The sequence below is a fragment of the Pituophis catenifer genome, unplaced genomic scaffold (assembly GCF_029215685.1).
Source record: "Pituophis catenifer annectens isolate HBS135680 unplaced genomic scaffold, rPitCat1.0.hap2 SCAF_9, whole genome shotgun sequence".
Classification (NCBI taxonomy): Eukaryota; Metazoa; Chordata; class Lepidosauria; order Squamata; family Colubridae; genus Pituophis; species Pituophis catenifer.
This window is the reverse complement of record NW_027256889.1, coordinates 10,557,432-10,580,512: the sequence shown is the minus strand read 5'-3', so window position 1 is coordinate 10,580,512 and position 23,081 is coordinate 10,557,432. Positions and strand designations below refer to the sequence as shown.

Sequence of the window (23,081 nt, the reverse complement as noted above, 5' to 3'; positions counted from 1 at the left end):
CTAAAAAGCAGGGATGAAATGCTCCCGGTTCGGACCACTTCAGCTGAACCGGTAGCGATGGCGGCCAGTGGTTCGGAGAACCGGTAGCAGTGGTGGCGTGAAGCTCTCTCTACCCGCCCAGTTGTTACTTCCTGGTTTTAACCAGGAAGTAACCTGTGTTTTACCCTCTGCACATGCGCAGAAGGGCTTGCGCATGCACAGAGGGTCCGCGCGCGAATGAAGTGAGCACGTGGGCGTGGCGCGTATACTTCTGAACCGGTTGGGAAGGTAAGTAGATTTCATCCCTGCTAAAAAGTCAGCACACAACCACTGCACCATCCCTGTGGTCACATGATCAAAATTTGGGCACATATTTATGATAATTGTAGCATCCCAGAATAATGTGATTGCCATTTGTTACCTTCCTAGCCATTTCCAACAAGTCAAGTCAATGGGGAAAGTCAGATTTCCCCATTAATGACTGCATTAAAAAAAAGACAAACTTGAATGCAGCTTGTTTAACTACTGCCTTGTTTAGTGACAGAAGTGCCAACTGATTATAAGCTGAGGACTATCTATGCATTGTTTTTGCCTATCTATGCATCCTTTTTATCTGAAACAGGTATACTGAATTATACAGAATTACAGTATAAAGAAGGAACAATTCTGTCAAATTTATGTTACCATTACACAAGTTGCCATAAATCCATTGTAAATAACAAATGATTACTTATGTATTATTTTGTATATATTTAAATCAGGTCTTACGTTCAAATCATGAATCAAAAATCACATTCTGATTCTGTTCTATTATTGCAAACCATTGCTATTGAAGCAGGCAGCAATGTTCATAGCAATTCTAACATTTTCATTTTCTTAAACGACAGATTTAACTGCCTTAAGGTTGAAAGAAAAATCTGATTGATGGGAAAAAAAGATCAGCTACAATTTCTAACTGTCCCCCTTCAATCTTCCATGAAACTACTGTTAACAGGTTGCCTTTGATTTTTAATAGATGAAGGCTGTTGTTTAATACCTGTATGACAGACCAAGATTTTCCTGGTGCAGTTTTTTCCTGCCTGCAGAATCGGTGGCACAAAATGCTGGGCTGATTAAGATTCTGCTTTTTGTGCACTTGTTAAAGGTACAGGCAGACATATAAGGGAAAAATTTACCAAATCGAAAAGGATCTTGGACATCACTATACAATCTAGAGTTTGCTCTTTTGCTAGAGTTGTTGAATATTATGCATAATATTCTTAGCACCTCATGCTAAGGCATAAGCTTCCTATAAGTCACAACTCCTGGATTTTCATAACGCAATAAACTGAAAACTAAACAAATCACATCATGGCTTAGTGTGAAATGTGAATCAAGCCACTCAACTTATGTGAATTTGCCAGAGGATGGTTCCCCTCCCAGCCCCATAGTCATAATTTTACATTATCTGATGTCTTCCCATACATTTGTTTTCAGCCACAGCAAATCTTAGGAATGATCAGGCTGTAAATACAGATACACAGCGAGATATGTTGCTGTTGTATGGCTGATATAAGAAATATACAAAGGTTTACACCCATCTTAAACCTCCAAGTATGTGAACTGAACTTAAAATTCACAGCTACAGCCACAAAGTAAATAAAAGCTCAGCTCCATATTTTAACTATGCGTTTAAGCATTTCAGTGCTTGCATGTTAAAAAGCACAAGAAAAAAAAAATCATTTAAAATCTCACCCGGGAATAGAAAGCATCCGAACTTTGAATTCCAGTTCTGCAGTAAGCATTTCAGCTTGTGGAAAACAGCCATGTTTTGCTCAGATTTGGCAGTTGGAAATAAGACAGCTATCTAGGACCCTCGGAAAGGAGAAAAAAAAATATTCCAAAATACAGCCAGCAAGCCAGCTATGAGTTAATGAATTTTGTACTTGATTCTAGAATTCGCATGAAAAAGAGGACCTTATCTGATTTGCAGTCATGTGGAATGACAGTATATAGTCAGAGTAGGCCATAAAGTCTAGGAATCAGTGGTGGGTTGCCCCCGGTTCAGACCGGTTCGCAAGAACTGGTAGTAAAACCGGCGGGAGGCTCCGCCCACTGACCTGGACATCATCAAAGTAGATCTGCGCAGAAGAGCACGGGCACGGGCACGGGCAAGATGCGAACCAGTAGTAAAGGTAAGTAGGACCCACCCCTGCTAGGAATGGTTATGATTGAGCCTTTCTTTGAACAATTGATTGAATGATCCACTAAATCTCAACCCAAATTTCTGAGTTTCTGGCTCTCACTGATTGCCTTTCCGTAGTAGTGGAAATATAGTGGCATCTAGATCACCATTGCTTTCTGAAGACATGAGAGCCTTCACAAAAGGGTTGTAATAAATAATCCCCAAAAAGAGCCATTTCATGCAACTTGCTTTCTTATAGAGGAATATACTGTACAACTAAGACAGAATACCTCCTGGTATTTTTCTCTGTTCCTCCTGGCTTACAAGCATGAATTAGAAAACAGACTTGGACTTGTACCTCTTTCCAATATTACCTTTCTAAGGAACCAGAGGAATGGGATTAGCTCAAGATCCTTACATCCCAATTAAACAGACAGTCATTCAGTAAGTGGCTGTAAAGATGGTCTGTTTGCAACCCACAACCTGTCTACACTTCTCTGTCAAGTTAAGGATGAAGAAATCCAGGTTGCTGGAACCTCTCCCTGATATCAATATGTATTTTGGTTCCCATCTTTGTGCAATTGGTCCTTCTCAGTAGAAACCTTGTGGTGTGCCTGAAGAGGGGTCAAGAAGGAGAGCAAGACTGCTAATCTCAGTTTGCTGTTAGTGTCTTTAAGGTGATATTAAAGAGTTTCATGGATCCAAAAATGAAGCAAAATCTCTTCGGAAGGCAACACTTGCACTGATTCATCACACTTCTCAATCTCTTCTCCCCTCTCCTTTAGTATCTTAGCAGGTGATGCTGTTAGCTTCTAGAAGGAAAAAAAAAGGCAAGCTAAGTAAAGAATACGCAGAAACATCCTTTCTACTGCAGAAATCAATTCGCCCACAGAGAAGATGATGGACCTAACATTCTAATACAAATACTGTAGGAAGTTAGCACCCATCCCTCTCCTAGAAAAATGAAATATTATAGAAAATATTAAAAGGGCAGAATATTTCCCCTAAAAGAGAGGTAGAAACTCAGCCCCCCACCTTTATCAATGGGCCATTAAGGCCTGAGCCAGTCCATTCTACATAACAAATATAGGATTAGCCCTCTACCCATCTAGCAACAGGACTCACCACATGGCACCTGGGAGACAGACAACCAACAAAGTTAGCTAAGACCCCCGCCCCCTAGGAGTCTAACAGCCAATGGGATACATTTCTTCTACAGGAACAGGAAACTCTAAGGTGGGGCCCAACAGAGAGCATGAAACCAGGGCACTCCCAGCATCTCTGTCCTTTTTCTTCTTCACCCAACATCATCAAGGCATGTGATCCTGCCCACCATTAAAACCATCTTTTCAAGCAGCCACCATGTTTCCAGTGTCTTTTTCCCTACTTGGAACTGAACCCAGAAGGATATTTCTTCCAACAATAAAATGCAACCTCTAAGCATCAACAGCCTGGACTGGACTGATACCACAGCTTTTCCCAAGATGTCGTCCTTGAAATACATCGCATTATGTTTTCCAGAATTCTTAGCTCAGAAGCTGAGAATTCTGTCAATCTTTGTCCAAAGGATTTGGAGAAAGCCAATTTGGGTAAAACTAAATAAATATGAAACTATACAAGTTCTGTCCCAAGTGTCTTTTGTTATTTTGCACTCTAAATTTCTGTAACTTATCTTCTGATGCTTAGCATCAAATGCTCTGTTAATCTAACCACTCAGTTTATACCAATCTAAATCCTGCGTTGGCCAAACTAGGTTACAAACTGATCTAAAGAGATCCCTCAATACCTAATCATCTTGGGAATCCTTTCAGAAGGTGAAACCTCTGAGCATCAACAGCCTGGATTGGAATGATGCAATCATTCCAATCAATTTGGAATGCCCGTTAAATGGGATTTCAGATACATTCTCAGGAAAACAGGACAATACAAAATCTTCGTAGAAAAATAGTGGGCTATAAATGCTAATTAAAAACTTGGTTGTTTTCTTGCAGACATTTCATTACTCAAAGCGCTCCATGGCTTAGGGCCAGGGTACTTACGGGACCGCCTTCTGCCACCAATAGCCTCCCACCGGCCGGTTCGCTCCCACAGAGAGGGCCTCCTCAGGGTGCCGTCGGCCAGACAATGCCGGCTGACGACCCCCAGGAGGAGAGCCTTCTCTGTGGTGGCACCTACCCTATGGAACAATCTACCCCCAGAGATACGAGTGATCTCCGACCTCCGGATTTTTCGTCGGGCCCTAAAAACTTATTTTTTTCAGTTAGCCGGTCTGTCTTGATTTTAGGGTTAGTTTTAAAATTTTAATATTGATTTTAATTGACAAGTTTTAAATTATGGGCCAAATTTATAAATTATTTTAACTTTATTTTTAACTGTGATGTTTGTATAGATGTTTTTATCTTGGCTGTTCACCGCCCTGAGTCCGAAAGGAGAAGGGCAGTGTAGAAATTTGAAAAATAAATAAATAAATAAATAAATAAATAAATAAATAAATAAACAAACAAATAAACAAATAAATAAACAAATAAACAAACAAACAAACAAACAAACAAACAAATAAATAAAGTAACATCATCAGGACTGGGTAATGAAATATCTGCAAGAAAACAACCAAGCTCAGAGAGCACCAAGGATCCCTCAAACTCCTATTACACAGAAGAACCTACACTGATAAAAATGTGCCTTCTCCAGCATAACACTATTAAGTACATAGCCAGTTTAACAAGTCTTCCTCCAGTCTGTGAGATGACATAATTTGCCCTTTCTTTCCAGCTGACTTCTATTACACCTCCTTAAAAAGGTGGCAAGTAATGCTGTCCTGACAATTTTAATGCAGAGATAAGTTGAAGGAAATCGTTGGTGGAATTCCTGCTTGCAGGAAAGATCTCACTCATTGCTCTTCCTAATGAGGGGTGAGGCTGGGCTCAGAACTTAATTGATGGGGGTGGGGGATTTCCTGCTTTACTGGGAAACCCCCACTCACCACACAGATCAAGCAATGCTGTCCCCACTCAACCCATGAATGATTCATAGATTACCTCTTTATTCAACATTGGTGCCTGATCACACCTGCTGCTCAAGCTAAAATGGATAATCAGAGAAGTTGCCAAATGGGATTAGAAGAGGGGGCGGAAGAGATGGAGAGAGGGGGGGAAGAGAGGGAGGGAGGGAAAAAGAGAGGGAGAGGGAAGGAATACACATATCACAGGAGCCAAAAGCAAGAAATAGGAACTGGTCATATTCCATCAACCGGTTGCTACTGAACTGCTGCCAATCATGCATCCTGCATAGCAAGGTTTGGGTTGGGAGATAGATGACTACATTTCAATACTGAATGGGAGACATATTAAATGGAACCGTCTCCGCTTTGTGCTGGGAAGCAGATGTCTTAAAGCCATGTCCTTAAAGAATAACAGCAAGGTATCTTGGACCTCAGGTAGATGGGCTCAGAAGCAAAAATGAAAACACCGAGCAGAGCTTCTTACCAAAGTATCTGGAAGGACCTCGTCTGGGCAGAAGGAATACTGGCAGATCCGACAGGTTTTCCAAGCAAGAAAAGAAAGGACCAGAACAGCCACAAAAAAAATAATCAGGAAGAGTGGGGCAAAGGTCAACAGTATGACTTTGGCATCTGGAGACAGAAAGAAACATCAATATCTCAGTGAAGGCTTTGCATTGAAAATTTTTAGGTACAAGAGAGGTGGGCAGCATAAAAATTTAATATAAATAAACAAATGGAATAGGTCCATTTTGCAATCAGCGTTCTCAATAGCTTTTAAGCATTCTCCAAATTGCTTTTCACCTGAGCAAGTTCCTTCTGCAGGTATCTCTTGGACATGTATTATTAGCAAACCTTTCCCAGATCAATTTATCCAAAAAGGAATTTCTATTCACTCCAGAAATAGTCTGGAGCAGAGGGTCTCCAACCTTGGCAACTTTAAGACTTGTGGACTTCAACTCCCAGAATTCTTCAGCCAGCTTTGCTGGGAGTTGAAGTCCACAAGTCTTAAAGTTGCCAAGGTTGGAGACCCCTCGTCTGGAGAACCTCAGAGAAAATTTTTTTAGGCCACACAAGATATAACAAAATCAGTCACTGGGTTAGCAGGGTTATTATAGAAGTCTTCAAGCAGGAGCTGGACAACTGTTTGCTGAGATGCTCTATTGTGAATATGTCCTAACTTGAAAAGGTAGGACTAGGTAGCCATGAAGGCCATATTCACGTCTATGATTCCATCATTTATTTGAAAAAGCCTGTAACTCCCCCTCCCTTTTATAACTGGCTATGAAAACCCAACCATTATGTTTTGCAAACCATGATGGATGATTGTCACATGTAGTTTGGTAAACCATGATTAAATCATGCGTAAGCAAACAGACAGCTTGGGCACGGGTGCCAAATCACGTGACGTTTCGCAATGTTTTTCCTCCTTCGTGGAGCTGGGATGGGTGTGGCCTGCGTGTGACGCATCCGGCCCGTAGGCCGCTAGTTTGACATCCCTGGCCTAGGGTCTTCCATTTGTTTTTGTGCCTTCTCAGGAGGACCAGGTAGCTGATGAGCAATAGTGTAATATCATTTGAAAGGGTAGCTGCAACATGTTTTATCTTTTTTTTCATTTGAGAAAGTTATCTGGAGGTAATTAAGAAGAGGTACTCACGTTTTGCCTCTTAGATCCTTCAAAAGGAGGAAAGAGGACACAACTTGGGAAGCAAAATGGGGCTTTACGGGGTGCAATGGACTCAGTGGTGGGTTTCAAAATTTTTTACTACCGGTTCTGTGGGTGTGGTTTGGTGGGTGTGGCTTGGTGGGCGTGGCAGGGGAAGGATACTGTAAAATCTCCATTCCCTCCCCACTCCAGGGGAAGGTTACTGCAAAATCCCCATTTCCTCCTGATCAGCTGGGACTTGGGAGGCAGAGAATAGATGGGGGTGAGGCCAGTCAGAATTTTTACTACTGGTTCTCCGAACTATTCAAAATTTCTGCCACCGGTTCTCCAGAACTGGTCAGAACCTGTTGAAACCCACCTCTGAATGGACTCCTTAAGGTCTTATGGGGCTTAATACTACAATAATAATTTTACCCCTTTGAATCCCACCCCCCTTCCAATCCTCCCGCAGTAGTTTAGATCATTTGGATTTGCTCCCTCTGAGGCAGCGTTTCTTAGCCTTGACAACTTTAAGAAGTGTGGACTTCAACTCCCAGAATTCCCTAGCACACATCTTAAAGTTGCCACGGTTGAGAAACACTGCTCTACAGCAGGGGTGTCAAACTCGATTTCATTGAGGGCCGCATCAGGGTTGTGTTTAACCTCAGGGCCAGGCTGGGCGTGGCCAGTTCAACATCACTCATGTCAGGGGCGCCTGTGGTGGCCCAAGTGCTCTGCCAGCAAAAACAGGCTCCTGAGCTCCATTTTTGCTGGCAGAGGCACCACGGACTGGTCCTTTGCTGTTTCCAGGGCGGTCCTGCAAGCCAGATCTAAGTGCCCCATGGGCCAGATCCAGCCCCCGGGCCTTGAGTTTCACACCCCTGCTCTCCAGAGTCCATGCAGTCAACAGCTTTGTCAGATCTGTAAATCCATCCCACTCCTTTTATCCACCTTGTTCTCACCTTCTGATTTCACGCACTGCACCTCGCTGAAATTGCTGCTCCTGTTGATCGCTTGCACATAGGTCTGAGCCTTGACACAGTATTCAGCTCCAGCTTCCATTGTTTCCAGGTGCACAGTGGTGGAGCTTTCCCTCACTACTTTGCGGTAAACCTAGGCGTGTAAAACACGTAATGAAAAGCAAATATAGGCTGAAGGAAATTTCCACGTGTTAGGTGAAATAATCTCCTTAACTAGACTGGTTTACCCTTCCCCGGACCCCTGTTGCTAAACAAGAAAAACAATCGCAGTGGTTTTTTTTTTTTTTTTCCCCAGGATGCCTCCAAAATCCAAAGGAAAGCAAATGGTTTTGAATTTCGGGTTTTAACCAGTGGTGAAATGTAAAATTTGTTAGTACCAGTTCTGTGGGCGTGGCTTGGGTAGGGGTGTAATGTGACTGGGTGGGCATGGCCAACTTTTTTGGGGGGTTACTTTTAAAACCATTTTTTTCTGCAACCTCTCCAGCTGAAGAGGTTGTAGAAAAAATGCTTTTAAAAGTCTCTGACGATCCCAGCTGAGCTGCACGATCATCAGAGGCTTTTTTTTTTTACTTTTAAAAGCATTTTTTCAGCCGAAGAGGTTGTAGAAAAAATGCTTTTAAAAATAATAAAAAAATCCTCTGATGATTGCATAGCTCAGCTGGGCATGGGGGGGGGGGGGGCAGGGATTTTTGCTACCGGTTCTCCGAACCACCACCTCCATCGCTACTGGATCGGGCGATCCGGTCGGAACCGGGAGCATTTCACCCCTGGTTTTTACACATTAAAATGTTGTTATACACAAGTGGTCCTCAAGTTATAACCATGCATTTAGTAACTGGTCCAACTTACAATGGCATTGATAAAAGTGATTGCTGACCGTTTTTCACACTTACGACCATTGCAGCATCCCCATGGTCACATGATCAAAATTTGGATGCTTGGCATGTATTTATGATGGCTGCAGTGTCCCAGAGTCATGTGATCACTTTTTTTGCAACCTTCTCTCCAGCAAAGTCAATGGGGGAAGCCAGCTATATTACTGATTTAACAACTGCAGTGATTCGCTTAACAATTGTGGCTAGAAAGGTCTAAAATGGGGCAAAACTCACTTAACAAACTGTCTTGCTTAGCCACAGAAATTTTGGGCTCAACTGTGGTCCTAAGTCAAGGACTACCTGTATTTTGAGTACGAGATTCAACCTCAAGGTTTAGAACAGTAACAAGGAGTGAGGAAAAGTACACACTGGAATGTTTGTAGGCAAATTCAGGTTATCCAACTGCTACATGTCTCTTGGGTCTGATAGCCATTTAAACAGCTCCGGGAAGTTAAATCATTCCGTACTGCAATATACTGCTTTATTGATTAGCAATTTGCAATCAGTAAACCAGTTAAAAGAAAGAACGGGTGTAGAGGAAAACCCGAGCATCACAAAGGAACGACAGAGAAAAACACAAAAAGAACAAGCCTGAACCATGCACGAAAAATGCGGCCTATCAAAAAATGTTTTAGCACCACACTAAAATATCAACAAAGATGGGATCCAACTGGCTTTCCTAAATTAGTCCACAACTTGGGTGTTTGGCAAGGACCCCCTGCCTGTAATTTTGATGACTCTCCTGCCCATCAAACCATTTCTTCCAACATTACAAGCAGCACCAAGTAAGCTGGTTCTAGTATCTCTCCAAATCTCTTAAATTTCTCCAGACTTAGGATTCTTTGGGGCATTGTGAAACATTAAAATCACAACCGGACCTTCTCCTGAGAACTTCATGGCAAATATGGTCACCTGGCCCCAATGGGAAGAAAGTTATGCATCAGAGGCTTTGACCAGGCACCCAGGTGACTTTGGGCTCTCCAAGTATAGAACAGAACAGAACAGAACAGAACAGAACAGAATAGAACAGAACAGAATAAACAGAGTTGAAAGGGACCTTGGAGGTCTTCTAGTCCAACCCTCTGCTTAGGCAGGAAACACTACACCACTTCAGACAAATAGTTATCCAACATTTTCTTAAAAACTTCCAGTGTTGGAGCATTCACAACATCTGGAGGCAAGTTGTTCCACTGATTAATTGTTCTGTCAGGAAATTTCTCCTTAGTTCTAGGTTGCTTCTCTCTTTGATTTGTTTCCACCCATTGCTTTTTGTTCTGCCCTCAGGTGCTTTGGAGAATAGCTTGACTCCCTTTTCTTTGTGGCAACCCCTGAGATATTGGAAGACTGCTCTCATGTCTCCCCTAGTCCTTCTTTTCATTAAACTAGACATACCCAGTTCCTGCAACCGTTCTTCATGTTTTAGCCTCCAGTCCCCTAATCATCTTTGTTGCTCTTCTCTGCACTCTTTCTAGAATCTCAACATCTTTTTTACATCGTAGCGACCAAAACTGAATGCAGGTAAAAAAAGCCTTTTCTTGCATTTCAACTAATATCAACTCCTATTATATAACGTGTTTCCCCGAAAATAAGACACTGCTTTATATTTTTTTGTACCCTGAAATAAGCACTTGGCCTTATTGCCAATGCTCAAAAGCCCGATTCGGCTTATTATCAGGGGATGTCTTATTTTGGGAAAAACAGGGTAGTATTATTTACATTTATCCATTGTTGTTTTTGTTTGATGGTTCAGTGGCTTCTAACTCCTTGTGACCTGATGGAAGTCAGTTTGCTAGGATGGTGTATCTGTGCCTGCTTCTCAGAGTTCCTATAACCTCCTACTTGTATCATCGGTGCTATTATCTAATTTTCTATTGTCTATTTTTATTGCCTTTGATTTTTCCAAACATCAAGCTCTTTGCTAATGACTCTTGCCTTTGCATCTTACGTCCCAAATATTTTACATTCAACTTCCTTCTTAATGCTTCCCAGGAGCTGCAATGGTTTCACTTTATCTGATGATTAATTATTTGGTCTTCTCGCAGTTCTAACAATTTTCTTCAATCCCAAATTCAAAGGTGTACATTTTTCTTCAGCCTTTTTTGACGATCCAGTTTTCAGAGCCATTATGTTACAACTGGGAAAACCATGGTTGACTGTCGGGGTGAGTTTGCTTATTATTATTTTTATTCCCATATACAATAAATGGGGAAAAAAATAATAGCAATAGCACTTAGCCTTGTATACCGCTTCACAATGCTTTTACAGCCCTGTCTAAGCAATTTACAAGAGTCAGCCTATTGCCCCAACAATCTGCATCCTCAGTTTACCAACCTCGGAAGGATGGAAGGCTGAGTCAACCTTGAGCTGGTCAAGATCGAACTGCTGGCGGTCAGCCGTCAGCAGAATTAGCCTGCAATACTGCATTCTCACCACTGCGCCACCACGGCTCTCTAATGGCAGCAGTGGGATTCAAAAGCAAGTTTTGATAATGGTTGCAGAGAGGTGTAATGATATGGGCGAATAACCTTGGGAGACGGGGGTCAGGGGAGAGACCCTGTCTAGGGAGTGGTCAAATAAGAGAGCACATAACCTGCAGCTGCGTACAGGCAGTAGTCCTTGACTTACGACCGCAATTGAGCCCAAAATTTATGTTGCTGAGACATTTGTTAGTGAGCTTTGCCCCATTTCACAACATTTCTTGCCACATTTGTTAAGTGAATCATTGCAGTTGTTAAATCAGTAACCTGGTTGTTAAGTGAATCTGACTTCCCCATTGACTTTGCTTGTCAGAAGGTCGCAAAAGATAATCACATGATCCCGGGACACTGCAACCATCATAATATATATCACAAATATGAACCAGTTGCCAAGCATCTGAATTTTGATCACATGACCATGGGGATGCTGCAACGGTCGTTAAGCGTGAAAAATAGTTTTAAGTACTATTTTTCAGTGTTGTTGTAAGTTTAAACAGTCACTAAATGACATGTCGTAAGTTGAGGACTACCTATCATATAATGGGCAGAGAAAGAGGCTCGAAAGAGATTTCCTTCACCAACACTGCTGTAAAGGAGATGGTGAGAAATTCAAACTTTCAAGCTTCTGTTAATGTAGCCTTACAATGAAATCGAATTAATTCACCTGGTTGTTTTTCCTGTCTGGTCTACTTAGGAAGGCTGGCAATAGGTGAATGCGCTCATATTCCCAAACAAGATAGCTGAATTGCCACATGCAGGAACCAAAATGATCCCATGTCTGTGCAGGCAACATTATATGACAGGAAATTTCAAAGAAAGGCAGATGAGTCACAGCAGTGCATTCAGAGTTTCAGTCAAAGCTCAGGGTGACTTAATGATTCAACCTTGCCCAGTAAAGAAACATTCCTGCCTTTCAATCCATTTAAATCAGGGGTTTCAAACTCATATCGTCATGGCGGTGTCATGTAACATATCAGGACTTTTTCCCCCTTCACTAAACTGGGCGTGCCCAGCACGTGACACATCTGGCCCGTGGGCCGGGAGTTTGACAGTCCCGATCTAAACAAACAATTGCAGATCAGAAGTAAGATCAGAACTTACTTTAGATTCTGGGCCTTTCTTCCAGTAAAATATCCAGAATTCAAAGGCAGGTCCCAGGTGTTCCAATTCTACTAGCAAGTGATATCCATCAGTGGTGACGGTCAACGTTGGCGGAATGAGGGATGCTATAAAAAAAAAGAAGAAAAGGGATTCACATATTCAGTAGGTGGAAAAAGGGAAGGTTGGAGGCGGGACAAGAATCGCTCAGAACTGTTGGGTCCAAGAATGGATTCTTGAGGAAGGACTGTACCACTGTCTCCTTCAAGGGAGGCGTGACTTTGCCACCACGTGGACCTGACCATGTGGCTGTGACCAACCAGGAAGGACCTAAATAGGTGGTTGGGTCTTATGTTCATACACTTTATAGCAGGTATCATCAGCTCAACATTGTGACTATCAGGGCATCCCCTGGTTTCAGAAAAGATACCCTATTGAATGAATATTTAGAAATGCTTCAAAATTACGGACATCTTGCAAGTTGTCCAAATCTAATGAGGTGGTTTTATCTGGGAAGTTATTTAGGATTTTTTTTTTTATACGAGGCTATTGGACATCTGATGAGATGTATGACCCCAAAAAAAGTCATCATCCTGTCTTAAAAGAAGGAAGGAAGTCAGGAAGGAAGGAAGGAAGGAAGTCAAAGACAAGAATCTATCATGAGTAAATCCAGCCCTTCATCAGAGGACACCTCCCAATTTAATGACAGTGTGCTGAATTTTTTAAAGCAAGATCCCCTAATTATATTCTTGAGACAAGCATCTTTTGTGTATCCTCTATTTCTCCTGACCTGATTTTTTTTTTTTTGACCTGATTTTTCTCCTGATTTTTTTGTTAGAAAACCCTTAGGGCTAAAGTTGGGGTAGAAGCTGAGTTCTATCATTAAAGCCAGCAATCTTGCTCGGACTTGAAATGTTTCCTGGGTTGTTTGAATGTCGTATTTGCCCCCAGGTGCCTTCTGTAGTAATAAATACGTAATCTGTTACTTCTGCTCTGGTTCTAACTAGACAAGATAACTGCAATGGCACTTTATGCTGAATGGATGTAGCAACCTGTTGCGGCCCAATTCCTTCCCATATGGTCAATATTAGTCTTTTCCTCTTTCCATTGAGTAAATGGACTCTTAAAACGCATTATTTCCAAACCTAGCGGAAATGGCAAAAATTTCGGCGTACTTGAAGGATCATTCAAATGAAAGATATTTAAGAGACTGGAGAAGATGGATAGATTATATTCAAAATAAATACCGGAATAAGAAATTGCAGATAGGTTATGAATGATTATATAGATATTTGGTGTGTCTTTAAGTAATAAAGCTAGGCGGGTAATTAGGGAATTGAAGGAACAAGAGATGTGGAATGTCATAATTATTTAGACTAGGATTGATTATGATTGTTGAAGGTTATACCCTGTAATTTGTTCTGGGAAGAGGAGGGGGGGAGTTTGAGATAGGGAAGGGGGGGGGGAATATGTAAACTTTTTGTAAAACTTTTCAATAATAAAAAAAAAAAACCGCATTATTTCAGCTGCCTTTTCTTTAAAATGGAGTCCTTACTCTGTTTATGCTGATTTAACTTCTCTGATTGATTGCTCCCAAGCACTCTCCTGAATGTGAATGGTGGCTTAAAAAGCTTACTTACTTACTTATTTATTTATTCCCACTGAGGAAGGCTGGATCACAACCTCAGTAGAAGTTTAAGGCCTCATTTCCAGTCAGAAAAAGCTGCCACAAAATCCTGCCCCACCCAACGCAGCTGCTTTAAATAGTTGCTAGGCCCGATATCAACAAAACAAGGTTCAAGAGTGGGCTCATTCAGACAGGTGCTGGGGTTGTGAGATTTCCTAACACGGGACACAGACTTACTTGTGACACGATTGAAGAAGCCGTTGAGTGTGGCCCAGAGGGAGGCCTGTGTCCCCGTAGATGCTCTAACACGTAGATTATATGGCACAGTAGCTGATATGTCTTCGGTGATATCACACTGAGTAAGACTAACACCTGTGCATTCTGCAATGGGAATCCAGCTGTCGTTGGCATAGTCTCTCTCATATTCCCTAGATATAGTTAGGAAGAAAACAAAAACAATGCCAGTTTCTATACAGAGAACATCGGACCTTCCTTACATTGCCTCAGGAAAAAAAAAAAAAGAACCTGAGTCATTTGAATTCAATGACATACAAATATAATAAATAAAATAGCAAGGGCCAGCTCATAAGCAACATGATTTCCTTGGTAGCCTATTTGTAACTGTAATTGCAGCTCTGAGATTAGGTATCCCTGGATGTATGTACATAAGTTCAAAAATGGACAGATCGACTAATGAGTGGCTCATGTGCAGCCAACCAATGAGATCTGATTCCAAATTGTTAACCTTTTAACAATCTTTAGGCCGTTAGGATATCTAATCCCTAGTAGACAAAGATAGCTCAGAGTATGTTAGAAATAAGTATAGTAACTCATTTCCTGAGCCTAAGGATAGAGCAGAGGTGTCAAACTCAAGGCCTGTGGGCTGGATTGGGCCTGCGGGGTGCTTAGATCTGGCCCGCAGGGCTACCCTGGAAAAAGCAAAGGATTGGCCTGTGGTGCCTCTGCCAGCTATAATCGAGCTCAGGAAAGCCACATGCGGCCCCCTGAGCTCTGTTTTCACTGGCAGAGGGCTAGCAAAACAAACTAAAAACAAAAGGAAAGGAGAAATGTTTCCCCTTTTACATGTGAGCATGCAAGAAGGGACAGGAAAGGAGAAAGGGAAAGAGGAAAGACAAAGAAAAAGAAGGGAAGATGGGAAGGGAGCAAGGAAGGAAAAAGAAGGGAGGGAAGGAAGGAAGGAAGGAAAGGAAGGAAGGAAGGAAGGAAGGAAGGAAGGAAGGAAGGAAGGAAGGAAGGAAGGAAGGAAGGAAGGAAGGTTATGAGAGTGAGGGAGGGCCTGAGGGAAGTCCTGCCTTAGCACTTGGCCACCACAGGTGCCCCCGACATGAGTAATGTCAAGCTGGCCATGCCCACCTTGGCCACCCCACTCTCCGAGGTAAAACACAACCCTGATGCGGCCCTCAATGAAATTGAGTTTGACACCCCTTGGATAGAGCTTTCAGCCTCTCTCTTGTAACTGGCTCCCGTTGGTGGATCTAATGGAAGAAAAAGGAAATTGTGGCTTTCCAGATGTTAGTTTTTTAAAATACGTTTGTACTTGTGAACCACCCACAGTTGTTGAGTCAGGCAGCGCACAAATTTAACAAATGAATAAATTTAGCTGAATTATAATTCCAAATTTCTCACTATTGGTTAATGCTGCCTAGAGCTATTGGAAACACTCATTTTACTACATCTGGAAGACCACAAGGTTTGTACCCTTCAGCTAAAAGTTATTTTATTACTATTTCTGTTATTATTGTTTTATAAAAATGCCTAAAGTTTAACTCAAATCTACCCAAGTTCTAAGTCATAGATCATGGTTTATAATTTTCAAAAGCCAGATTCTCATACAGTTTAGTCTTGTGGTTAAGGTACCAGGTGAGAAAGTGGGAGACTCTGAGTTCTAGTCCTGCCTTAGCCATCAAAGCCAACTGATTGACTTTGGGCCAATCACTCTCAGCCAACTCACCTCACAGTTATTGTTGTAGGAAAAATAGGAGGAAGGTGTGTTGGATATGTTCACCACCCTGAGTTACTTGTAAAAATTAACAGCGGGATATAGATGAATAAATAGATGAAATATCATTTTAGCATAATGTGTGTTTATACATAACAATGTGTGTTCATATCAGTCTTTCTAAATTTGCCTCTTTTTCCAAATTTGCTTCTCATCCTCTTCCTTCTGTCTTTCAATGTATTTTCCCATGTTTCTGGCTGAGATTTATTTATTTATTTGTAAAATTTGCCAGCCGCCCATCTTACCACTGAGTACCTCTGGGCAGCTTAAAAAGATAAAAACTATACAAAACCTAAAAGGCATAAATAAAATACCTGAGGTCCAAATTAAAAGACAGGGAGGGACTGAGTAAGAGGTGGGATCCATTAATCTATCAAAACAGCTCCAATGTGAAATTTTTCCATTAGAGTCCCAAGTTAACTGGGAGAGCCAGATCTTTAGCCTCTTATGGAAGTTCAGGAGGGTTACAGCTGACCTGGGGGATGGGGAGAGGTTCCAAAGGGCAGGTGCAACAGCAGAGAAGGTTCTTCTCCTGGATCCTGCCAGCTGGAATACTTTGATTGATGGGGCCCGCGGCATGCCTCCTCTGCCAACACAGGTGGAATGGGCCAATCCAATGGGATGAGATAGTCCCTCAAGTAATTTGGACCCATGCCATGAAGGGCTTAGATGCCTGAGACGTTAAATTCAAAGAGAATTCATTTTGCCCTAAAGATATTATTGACAAAAATCTCATCCATCCACCCTCCTTGCCCTGGAGCACAGAAGGGCTGTTTACTGTTGAGGACATAGCAACAAGCCTTCAAGAATGAGAAGAAAGCACATTGCTGTGGATGGCCCAAAGTACCTCCTGGAGATGATGATCTACCTGTGCTTTCACCTGCCCCGTGGTCGCTGTGCTTGTTCATGTCACAGAGAAAGGAGAACGTAAAGATTGTAACTGAATCTCCCTTCTGGATAAAAGCATTTCTTCCACCCCGACTGCAACCGCACATCTGCATTACAATGTGATGAAGCCCAAAGGCATGTAAGCCTGGCAGGGGATACCAATCCAACCACGCATGGGTGTTAATTTGTTGCAATACTACTGCATGCCTAGCTTGCCTATACATGCAACAGAATGCCATGGCAAAGTTTTAAGGCGGGAAAAGAGATTTCGTCACTCCCAACAGCAGATAGAACATTCGAAATGCTATTCTTAAATTCCTTGGGAGTGGAAAACAAGGTTAGTAGACGGGGATTGGGTTTAGAATTTTCTCCCAATATGGATGGAAACTAATCAAGGAGTGAAGCAACCTAGAACCAAGGAAAAATTTCTGGGCAGTGAGAACAATTAATCAGTGGAACGATTTGTGGGAAGTTGTGGGTGCTCCATTACTGGAAGCTTCTAAGAAGACAGGACAACCATTTGTCTGAAATGGTATAGGGTTTCCTGCTTGAGCAGGGGGTTGGACTAGAAGACCTCCAAGATCCCTTCCAACTCTTGTTATTCTGTAGAATTTTCTCCCAATGTTTTTCTAATTGCAGTTTGGTTTCTTAAGGAGAGTAGAGTAGAGTAGAGTAGGGTAGGGTAGGGTAGGGTAGGGTAGGGTAGGGTAGGGTAGGATAGGATAGAATAGGATAGAATAGAATAACAGAGTTTATTTATTTATTTATTTATTTATTTATTATTTATTGGTTCGATTTATATGCCACCCTTCTCCGGAGACTCAGGAGTCTCCGGAGTTGGAAGGGACCTTAAAGATCTTCTAGTCCAACCTCCTGCTCAAGCAGGAAATCTATACCATTTCAGACAAATGGTTATCCAATCTCTTCTTAAAAGCTTCCAACGTTGGAGAATTCACAACTTCTGGAGACAAGTTGTTCCACTGATTAATTGTTCTAAAAGAAAGGAAAAGAAAAAGATATCACTCTCTAGTAGTCTAAAGTGATACAGTCTACTGTTTTGGGAGATCTGTCCATCTTATATTCCTGCATTTGTATCCCGATTAGGAGGAATTTTGGAGCTCAACTTTTGGAACAAGGAAACCCATCCTCCACGCACACATTAAGATGCTTCGAATCTTATCTAAAATTGGTCTTGCAGTTTCTAAGAAGCTTTCTTTTTCTACCTAATTGTCGGAGTGCTTGAGAATTTCTTTTAGATTTCTCTCAGTGGACTTTTCTGAGCTTACCGCATGGGTGGAAGTGACAAAGGATGCGACTGCTGATTTTGTAGTGTTGTGTTAATACATTTTCCTATCTTTCCTAGCTGCCTATCCTTCCTCCACCATAAATGCTTAACAGACAAAGTTGTCTCACCCCGGCAGCCTTTCTAGTAACAGGACGTGCTGAATCAGATGAAAGGCTTAACCAGTCAACTTTTTTTCCCCAAACAATGGTCAGTTCAATAACTATGGGAAAGTAAACGTGGTACATAAAAACTGGCACCTAAGACTTCTTAAAAATACAGATAGAAGACAAAATTAAAGTCAGCATTATGTGATCAAGGGGCAAAATGGGATTAGCAAATCATTTGGATGCTGTAACTGTCAACCAAGAAAGGGCCTTAGTTTATCTTCCTTTTTTTTTAAAAAAAAATGGTGGCCCTCAACCATATTTCAGGGAACCAAATTTCATTGATCAACTTGGCACCATGTGAGGCATTTCTTTTTATTTCTCTTGAATGCCCTACTAGGCAACCATCTGCTATGAGTACAAGACAAAATGGAGAACAATTCACCCTGTTCATGTTCTTCATAGCATAAATAACTTCATAAACCTCTGTGGTGCCTCCTCATTATTAGTTAACTATTGTATTGAGTATAGCAGAAAATTGTAGCTTTCCTTCCTCTTGTAATCTCGATTTGTGGGACTGTAACTTCTACTACTTGCAGCTGGTATGATCAGGTGTATCTTAGTCCAACATATTTGGTTGGTATAAGTTGCAGTTGTCTAGGAGCACATATTTAGTTATCAGTCATGCTGAGTTGTCTTTAGGCTACTCAAGATGAAAGAAGAACTTACCCTTGAAATTCGACCGAGTATTTTACAACCTCGCCAGGCACAATCTCCGCAACTGGGCTCCAAATGAGAAAGTGCTTCATATTCGTGGACAGAATTGTAATATTCTGAGGGGGTGCTAGTAACGCAGCTTTATGTAGGGATCATCAAAATGACATATAAAGAGAGAAAAACAAAAGTTACCTCACAGATTAGAGACACTGAGGTTGTTATTAGGAAATCACATCAGATTTAATAGTTTATTGTCATTGTATGTAAATACACAGTACACCCATATTACGAAATTCAAATAACACCCAGAAACCAAGCCCAACACACATGACAATCCCGACACACCCCCACCCACCAAAAATTCCCCACCCCTCAACCACCCAAGCATCCACACAGCAGACCAAGTAATACTGTCCAACAGCTCACTGCCCTTTAGATCCTTTATTACTGAATAATCAATTACCAGATGTAGATGTACGGGTAGTCCTTGACTTACGATCACAATTGAGCCCAAAATCTATGTTGCTAAGTAAAACAGTTAAGTGAATTTTGCCGTTTTACAACTTTCCTTGCCACAGTTCAGTCACTGCAGTTGTTAATCCCATGGTTTTTAAGTGAATCTGGCTTCCCCATTAACTTTGCTCATCAGAAGGTTGCAAAAGCATGATCACATGACCCTTGGACATTGCAATCGTCGTAAATATGAATCAGTTGCCAAGCATCTGGATTTTGATCCTGTCACCATTGGGATGCTACAATGGTCGTAAGTGTAAAAAAATGGTCGTCACTGAAGAGCTTAGTTAAGCTTAAAGACTATGTTGACTCAGCTAGAGGTAAGGACCATGGGACTCAGTGGAATTTACTTAACAGAGATGCCCCAAATTGTGCTTTTAATAGAACTCAAACTAAATAGTATGCAATTTAGTATTTGTTTTACAAGATACAAGTTAGAAAAAAGGAGTTTTATCAGACATTTAGTATTTGTTTTACAAGATGCAAGTTAGAAAAAGTGTCTTATCAGATCTTGTACATTACTTAAGAATGAGGAAGACTTTGCGTCAGTTCATTTTTGTTTAAACTTATAAATATCTGTTTGCCGATAGTTCAAATATTTTCCTTCAAGGTGTATTCCTGCTGTGAGAATTTTACATTTTCTCAGCACACATTTTATGTGCTCCTGTCTTTAGAGATGCATCCCTTTTATATTCACTTAAGATCAGTGGTGGGTTTCTACTGGTTCGCCCCGGTTCAAGTGGCGGGGGCGGGAGGCTCTGCCCACCTGCCTGGTCATCATCACGGATGCTCTGTGCATGCGCAGAAGTGCCACACGCTCGCTTCGCTTGTGCAAGTCTCAAACCAGTAGCAAAGGTAAGTGAAAACCACTACTGCTTAAGATGGCAGTTCTGTAGTTTATGAGTGTATTATTCTGAAGACAATAATATTCTAACCATATTCAAAAGGAGGGAAACAGTTCTCACCTCCAATGGTAGAGTGTTGCAACCATTGTAAATACATGCCAGTTGCCAAGCACTCAAATTCTGATCATGTGACCGTGGGGATGCCACAATAGCCAGTAGTGCAAGGACTAGTTGCAAGTTGTAATTTTTCTCAAGGTTTTTGTAACTTTGAACAGTTGCTAAACAAACGATTCTAAATCAGGTACCCAGAGTTGCATGACAGTGAGATGAGCAGCATATAAATGTAATAAATAAAATAAGTCAAAAACGAGCTACATTTTCTATCCCGTTTACTGGAATAATGTGGCTGGAATTGCATATTAGGAAAAGCAGTCTTGTTTATTATTTATTTATTAACTAAGGTCACCTAGCTCTAAAATAACTCTGGATAGCCTTTGCCTGATACTTCCGGATTGAATTGAACATCAAACACTATACACAAACTGAAAGATAATTTTCCCTAATCCCATTGCATCCTCTGTTTCCTGCCTCAAAATTACGATCGACCCATCGTTCTAAGGTATTCCATTTCTTCCCACAACAGATATTATAGGAAATGACATTACAGTACAAACATTATTCTCAGTCACCGTTACGGTATAGCTGAAGGATACCGTTTCCCCCAAAATAAGACATCAGCTGATAATAAGCCCAATCAGGCTTTTGAGTGCATGGCCATAAGGCCAAGTGTTTATTTCAGGGTTCAAAAAAATATAAGACAGTGTCTTATTTTCAGGGAAACACGGTAGGTCTTACGATTTTCTCCTTAGCTGTTGGCAGCATAGTCTAAATTTAAACATACCACCTAGCATAAACCTGCTGAAATTAATACAGTGCATATTCATCACTCTATCAATTTATCAGATTATTCTGTTCTTTTTTTTTAACCAATGTCCAACTGTCAATTCTATTTAAGTGACATGCTAGAAATACCTGTTTTTAAATATTACAGAGATTCACAGTTTTACACATTAAGGTTGTCCAAGAGTTTCATATTACAAACAAAACAATTTTCCTCTTTCCTAAATCCAGTTGCAGGGAAAAAACACATTTTGTTAAGGAAGCTGGATCGACATTGCCTGTTCTTTATATCCGGTTGAGCTACAAAGGATCTGTTGAACTTTTGCACCTCTGGTCAAAAATAACTCTACCCTCTTTGGCTCTAAATCCATAGAAATATTACTTTATTTTTACACTTTGCTTTAAGGGCCTGCCTGAATTGTGGGTATCACCACCTACCTGAAACGACAAATGGCATCCAAATAAAGCAGATCATCAAGAGGAAGCATATGGCCATTTCCCTGTGGTTTAGGAACCTTGCCAAGGTATAAGCAGATCTGGCATTTTCCGCTCCTGCCTCAGGAGCAACTCCATACTCAAAACGCACGGCACCCTTTGTCGACCCCACGGGGTATCAACTGCTACTGTCGGTGTCTAGGCAGTGTCGGCGGCGTCTCCTTTTCCATGTTCATCTGCATTGCTTGGAAAGGTGTGGCTAGAGCTAATTTGGGTTCAATAATAGGTTTGGGCAACTCCATTCTGGTATTTTCCTACAGGTTATGCAACTGACCTCGTGAGAAGAGAGGGAGGGAAGAGAAGACTTGGCAGTTGAGGCCCGTTGATGGTGCAATCAACAACCTGGGGGGGAAACTGACTTTAAGAGTGACTTGAGTTTCTCCAGATTCTGGAGTCGAAGTTTTATTTCCAAGGGTGTTGGGAAACGCCATCCTTGTCGTATGTTTTTGTTCCGCTTCACCCACCGACAATCTCAGTCACGTCTATGGCAAGTGCCCAACACGTGGCCAACGCCCTTTCCTGAATTTTACACACATTTCTGCCAAATTTCATAATCTTTCCCCAGGCACCCTAATGGCAGGTTTAGGGGCTAAATTGCAAACAGGAGGCCAGAGTTACCACCTATGGATCTGCTCACCCCATCTGTGGCGGCCATTTATGAATTTATTTGATTTTTACCCTGCCTTTATTTTATTTTATTTTATTTTACTTTATTACTTAAGGCTAAGACACTGAGCTCAGTGGCTAAGACACCGATCTTGTCGATCAGAAAGGTCGGCGGTTCGAATCCCGAGTACAGGTCTCCTGCGTGAGCAAGGGGGCTGGACTAGATGACCTCCAAGGTCCCTTCCAACTCTTGTTACTGCCATTTTATAAGTAACTCAGGACAGCAAACGTACATCCTGTTTTCCCCACAACAACTCTGTGAGGCGGATTGGATTGGGCTTTTGAGAGAAAGAGAGAGAGGAGCCAAGCCACCTCCTAAACCAGCTTTCATTTCTAAAATGGGACTAGAATTTTAAGTCTCCTAGTTTCTACTAAGCCTTCACCACTAACACCAAACTGGCTCGCCTATAACAACATGCACATCGTTAGGAAAAGGAAAGGCGCCCTAAAAAAAGCAAAATGCTATTCAAAGTTCGGGGCTTGTTTCTAAAAGCGAATTTTCCACGGGTTAGACGGGACGGGACGGGACGGCGGCAGCGACTTTAGGGTTTCCGCTGCGCGCTGCTCTCGTGTATCTTTCGTTTCCAGGCCATTTTTCCAGAAGAAGCCATCCGAAAAAAAAATATAAATTCTGGGGCAGGAAGGACGAAAGCAGAAGGGGGGGGGAAAGAAAAGAACCCTCCCTCCCGCTCTAAAAAACAGCCCCTCGCCCGTTTGCAAGGCAGCCAAGCCGCGCAACCCCGGCTCGCCTTCCGCGGGCGCATGGGCAACAATGCCCAAGAAGCGGCGGTTGGTTCCGGCCGCG

General features: G+C 41.8%; 1 protein-coding gene across 1 annotated transcript; it reads right to left on the bottom strand.

Moving 5' to 3' along the window:
- Positions 1-2,414: 2,414 nt before the first annotated feature.
- IL20RB (interleukin 20 receptor subunit beta) lies at positions 2,415-22,382 on the bottom strand. The gene is made up of 7 exons (XM_070949793.1): positions 21,554-22,382; positions 18,870-18,996; positions 14,081-14,271; positions 12,220-12,344; positions 7,749-7,899; positions 5,629-5,774; positions 2,415-2,955 (listed from the first exon to the last, which is right to left on the bottom strand). Exons 1-7 carry the CDS (start codon positions 21,609-21,611, stop codon positions 2,827-2,829), a joined length of 927 nt encoding a protein of 308 aa, XP_070805894.1. The 5' UTR covers positions 21,612-22,382; the 3' UTR covers positions 2,415-2,826.
- Between the last annotated feature and the right edge of the window lie 699 nt (positions 22,383-23,081).